The 6,000-nt window shown below is 41.7% G+C and overlaps 1 protein-coding gene across 1 annotated transcript in view; it reads right to left on the bottom strand.

Annotated features, from left to right (window-relative positions):
* Window positions 1-6,000, bottom strand: part of KIRREL3 (kirre like nephrin family adhesion molecule 3) — a gene marked incomplete at its 3' end in the record, with an annotated part of 598,284 nt that overhangs the window by 34,175 nt on the left and 558,109 nt on the right. The window contains exon 14 of the mRNA XM_081333655.1: window positions 4,574-4,681. Within this exon, the coding sequence (XP_081189781.1) occupies window positions 4,574-4,681 (108 nt within the window). The remainder of the gene's footprint in view (window positions 1-4,573; window positions 4,682-6,000) is intronic.

Here is a 6,000-nt window from a genome sequence, read left to right as displayed (position 1 = left end):
AGAATAGAAGTGAGCCAAATCTTGCTGTTACACGAAATACAGCCTAGCTGGAGACGGAGGGAACAGGCTCAAGGAACATGACATCCATAACATAACCCAACCCTTATGTTAATTTAAATACCTTGTATGCAGTTTGCTCCTTTGGTTTGGTGGGCAATAAATTTGTGACAGCACCGACTCCTGAGTCCCAAGTCAGCTCTGCAGCCCCGTTCGCTTTCTCTTGCCTTGAATGAATCCTACTGCTATGATATGAATAATTGGGCTTTCCAGAGACTTCTACAATTGCTTATGCTGTGCCTGTTAGGCTTACCGTACAAATCTCACTGTGGAACGAGGTGGCCTTTCAGCTGGCAAAGGACCAAAGCAACGTCCTGTCATTTTCCTACACTACATGCCTGCTTTCTGTTTTCCTTATTCTTAATTGTGAATGTATTCATAGGCCTGAGAGGGTCTCAGAAGGGATGAGACCTCTCAGCCAAAGCTTGTTTGTTTGTTTATATTTGTTTGGGAGATCCTTTCTCCCAGAGAATTCCACCAGGTCGTTACAGTTGGTCATTTGCAAATTCTACATTTGGGGGTTAATTAGATTTTCAAAGGGCAGACTGTTGATGCATATAAGTAATTTTAAATACTAATTCTTGCTGACAAGTATCTCTTGTTTTTATTACTGATGGCTGTGATGGTTTTGTGCGTGTCAGTAATTTTTTTTATAAGCCCAAAGGGATTGCCAAGACCTCTTGAGACTTCATTTGCAATTGATAATACTGCATATCTTATGAAGGAGGGAGAAAAGCTAGCTTGATTTGGGAACTGGGATGAGATGAGAGGATGTAAATATCTGCATCATCATCATCATCATCATCATCATCATCATCATCATCATCATCATCATCATCATCATCCAGTTGGAAGGGACCTTGGAGATCTTCTAGTCCAACCCCCTACTCAGGCAGGAAATCCTATACCATTTCAGATAAATAGTTGTCCACTCTCTTCTTAAAAATTTCCAGTGTTGGAGCATCCACAACTTCTGGAGGGAGATTGTTCCACTGGTTAATTGTTCTAACTGTCAGGAAATTTCTCCTTAGTTCTAGGTTGCTTCTCTCTTTGGTTAGTTTCCATCCATTGCTTCTTGTCCTGCCTTTGGGTGCTTTGGAGAATAGCTTGACTCCCTCTTCTTTGTGGCAACCCCTGAGATACTGGAACATTGCTAGCATGTCACCCCTAGTCCTTCTCTTCATTAAACTAGACATACCCAATTCCAGCAACCATTTTTTATATGTTTTAGCCTCCGGTCCCCTAATCATGTTTGTTGCTCTTCTCTGCACTCTTTCTAGAGTCTCAGCATCTTTTTTACGTTGTGGTGACCAAAACTGGATGCAGTATTCGCAGTGTGGCCTTACCAAGGTATTATAAAGTGATATCAACACTTCACATGATCCTGATTCTATCCCTCTGTTAATGCAGCCTAAGACCGTGTTGGCTTTTTTGGCAGCTGCAGCACACGGCTGGCTCATATTTAAGTGATTGTCCACTAGGACTCTGAGATCCCTCTCACAGTTACTTCTATTGAGCAAGGTACCACCTATAGTGTACCTGTGCATTTGGTTTTTCTTGCCTAAATGTAGAACCTTACTTTTTTTCATCATTGAATTTCATTTTCACCATTGAATTTCAATGTTATGCCACCATGACAGACTATACAACACTCCATCTGGGTTATTTTAAAACTGTGGTTTTGTTAACTGAGATGGGGAAGACCCAAGGTTTCATGTGTCATCTTGGAGAGATTGTCATGTGCAAGCAACTCTTTACTACAATACATTTTATGTTAGTCTCCTCTTGAAAATTGTTGACCACATTTTATCCCAGATTTGAAATGCTATTGATTTTCATTGCAGAATTCAAAATTGTTGACCAGCAAACCCCTAACCAATTATGGGCCAGACCTTTTGAAAGGCTGCCTGTTTCTTTTAGCAACTGTCAGTAATTGTCAGCCATCATTAGAAATCTTGTTAAATATTCCACCAGCAAAAACACCCAACCCAACCCAACCCAACCCAACCATCAATGGTTGTATAGGACCTTTGCAGTAGCAGCAATAAGTGCAAATTTGGCACAGCTTCATCCTTAGGTTGCTTTTTGGCCAAGAGGTCAACACTGCTTTGAAGCATTAGTATTCTGTACTCACAATGGGTTGTCATATGCTACTCTGTTACTCCTTGGTTTCAAGATCAGCTTTCATGTTGTTGTTGCTGGCAGGCGAGGAGTTTATCCGAACCAGAAATCAGAATGCCATTAGCTTCTCCACATGGCTCCAACTTCCAACTGACCACTTCTTCTCTGTTCTGGCTTGCTAAATCTAAACCTTAGTATTGTAGCTTCCTATTTGAGCTGACCTCATCACATGCACTAGGGATAGACTATAAGTCAGGGGTGTCAAACTGCTGGGGATGCATCATGCCGAAACTGCACCCACCCCAGCTCCAGCAATGGGGGGAAAAGTTGTGAAATGTCGTGACATGTCACATGACGTGGCGAGTTTGACACCCCTGCTGTAAGACTTGCAAAGCAACCCAACACCATCTGGTTACTTCAAATAACGTAATGAGCCACATGTTCTCTCTTCCCCCCCCCCCCCCGCACCTATGACTCAGAGAAATGATACAGTTGGTATCACGTCTGTTATTAAAGAAGAGAGAGAGAGATGTGGGTGGAGGGGTGGCGGTGGAGAATATGCAAACTAGGCTGATTGTGTCCGACCACTGAGGCTGTGACAATGAATTGGCCCATTTTCCATCAAGCAAAGACTGAATGGCACCTCACCGCTGAATGATTCCAATGAAATTGAATTGGCCTTTTCTCAAGTTCTAGTCGTGTACCCATCCATCAAAAACAGTGCTTAACCAGAATGCAAGATTAATGACTGCCAGAGATTTAATTTGCTAATACCTGAAAGAGTCACTAATGGGGTTTGGGAGTGTTATGAAAGGTGGAGGAGGGGAAGCTGAAGAAAACACGATGATGGCTCTGAAAACCAGGCTTGTATGCAAGCCCATCCATTTATTAATAAGCCTGGGAGAAGCCAGGGTCCTTCGGTTTTGCTAGAAACACTCTAAAAAGAGCTGTTTTTAATTATTTACTCTTTGTTCTCAGCAACACAAACAAGTATTTTGCAGCACATTTGGCTTAGCTGTCTTCTAATTTCCTTAAAGTTAGAGAAAGGATTGGTTTTCTTTTCTTTTCTTTTCTTGGCTTCCAAGAGAAGGCAGAACTGTCATTCCATGGTTTGCTGCCTTTCGATTCACACAACCATCACTCTCGAAATCCCCCATGCTTCTTTCCAATAAGGCAGCTCTTGTTTATCCCTGGGATTCTTTTATTTTGTTTTAACATCTGTTTCTTCAGCTGGACTGGAAAGCCAACTGGAGCTTGACATGGGATTTAAATGCTTATTTCATTTAGAAGGACAACTGCAATCTCCTAAAACAAAACATTTTTTTTTCAGGATGAGATAAATACTAGGCATTTGTAAGTATTTAATGCCCAGTTCTGATGTATTCTCCAGGCTTCAGGAGAAGTAGAAATGAAAGGTGGATATTCAGACAGGTCTGAGATGTTTATTAGATTTTTTTAGGGGACGGCGGCCGATCAATCGTCCTAGCTGTCTGGAAATTTCTCCTCAATTCTAGGTTGCTTCTCTCCTTGATTAGTTTCCGTCCATTGCTTTTTGTCCTGCCTTCAAGAGCTTTGGAGAAGAGGTTGACCCATTCTTCTAACAAAGATCATCATTCTCTCTAGATAGCAGAAGTAACCTAAGGCCTGTTATGTTATGATTTTTGAATATGTATTTTGAATATGTATTTTCCCTCTTATCTGAAATTTATAAATACGGGTGTCATCTCTTTGTCTGCAGGGCTGTGTCTCCCACTATTTTTTTGGAAGGGACCCCCCCCCTCCTTCCAAGACGCACTACTAAGTAATTAAATACTGCAGTGAGTCATCATCATCATCATCATCATCATCATCATCATCATCATCATCATCATGTTGGGAGGGACCTTGGAGGTCATCTAGTCCAACCCCCTGCTCAGACAGGAAACCCTACACCATTTCAGACAAATGGCTATCCAGTCTCTTCTTAAAAACCTCCAGTGTTGGAGCATTCACAGCTTCTGGAGGCAGGTGGTTCCACTGGTTAATTGTTCTAACTGTCAGGAATTTTCTTCTTAGTTCTAGGTTGCTTCTCTCCTTGATTAGTTTCCATCCGTTGCTTCTTGTGCTGCCTTTAGGCACTTTGGAGAACAGCTTGACTCCCTCTTCTTTGGGGTAGCCCCTGAGATACTGGAACACTGCTATCACGTCGCCCCTCGTCCTTCTCTTCATTAAACTACACATACCCAATTCCAGCAACCGTTCCTTCTATGTTTTAGCCTCCAGTCCCCTGATCATCTTTGTTGCTCTTCTCCGTACTCTTTCTAGAGTCTGGACATCTTTTTTACATCGTGGTTGTTGGCCCCTGCATGCGATTCCACAGTAACAGTCAATGAACTCAAAAGGAAAAAGGACTTACTTCTTTGGGAGCGAGCACAGCAGAAAGCCACAATAGTGGCCATCAGGACTAGGAAAGCCACACCAGCTCCAACGGCCACACCTATGATGACTGCCATGGGCACTGACTCTGGAAGAAACAAGACAACAAATGAAGTGGAGATGGAATCCTTCTGTTCCGCTTTTCCTTGCCCCACACTTTCTACCAAGACCTCAACTGTTTATTCTCAAGTAATTCTTTATTCTCAGATTTGCCCATGTCATCGGTAAGACTAGTTCCTACTCGATGAAATAGACACAGGGTTAGAAATGCATGGCAGACTATGATGAGCTGGAAAAGGAACATGTGGGTTTAGGAGTAAGGCTTATGTTGGGTCACTAACCCCTGGATCTCCTGTGTTTGTCAAAATAAAGTCAACTTTTGGCTGCCAAGACTGGCTAGGATCCCATCCCTTTGAGCCGTTTACTTGAAATATTGAAACCTCTGTTGAGGACAGAGACAGTGGCTTTGATAAAAGAAAAATTAAGACTGTGCACTTGGGTTTGGATATCTGGGTGTATGTAGACCAAGTGCATTATTTATTAAAGGGTACAGGATGGGCTGCTTTATTACTTGAAGCTACTTGCTTCAGCCCTAAGAAAAGCAAGTTTCTGAAATCCTCCTGTTGAATCATCCTTATGAGCATGGCTTAACCCAATTCATCTTTCACAGTTCTGTTATTGATAGTAACTTCTCCAGACTTTTGTTTCATCTCCCCCAAGCCTATACATGTATGACAGTCCTCTTCTCTGTTTTTGCCATTTTGGAGAATATTGAAAGCATCCACTTCTACTTGTAAAGCAACATCTGATTGCATCTTAATTTGAGGAGGTATTAAAAGCATCCCCTTCATGAATCAGTCCTGAGGATGGAGAATTTGTAAGCTAAGGCTTGCTGGTTTTTATACACAGTGATTTAGGATGACCTCTGAGCATGTCATCGTAGTTCTTGGTTCAAGCATGCTTCCAAACCATAGTTTGGTGGTTAAGTTCCTGAGCCTAGGAGTGGCTCTTCATGTGCTCTACATCTGTCTACTTAATGAAGTGATTATTTATGTATTTATTTATTTTATTTATAGTGATCACAGAGACAGACCTTCTCCAGAAGGAAGTTAACCAAACACTTCCTGCCCTGCTATCACAAAATGACTCAATGCATGGGACAAAAATTGGGTGAGTTTTCAAAAAGTTAAATACATTTTTTTTAAATCTTTGGCTAGTTCTTGCTTAGCTTCTGCTTTGTAACGGATTATGATTGAATGGTACTTTGGGTTGAGGACATGCTGTCTAAATTAATTGTTACTTGTCAAAAATGATCCCGAGGAAGTGGGAATGAAATATAGGAACGTGAAATAAAACTAGCAGCTGTCAAAAATTCAACTTTGCTGTCATTCTCCATCCCCCCCAATA

This window comes from Vipera berus, assembly GCF_964194415.1.
Source record: "Vipera berus genome assembly, chromosome: 8".
Classification (NCBI taxonomy): Eukaryota; Metazoa; Chordata; class Lepidosauria; order Squamata; family Viperidae; genus Vipera; species Vipera berus.
Note: the sequence above shows the minus strand (reverse complement) of the source record. Positions and strands in the feature narration are given on the sequence as shown.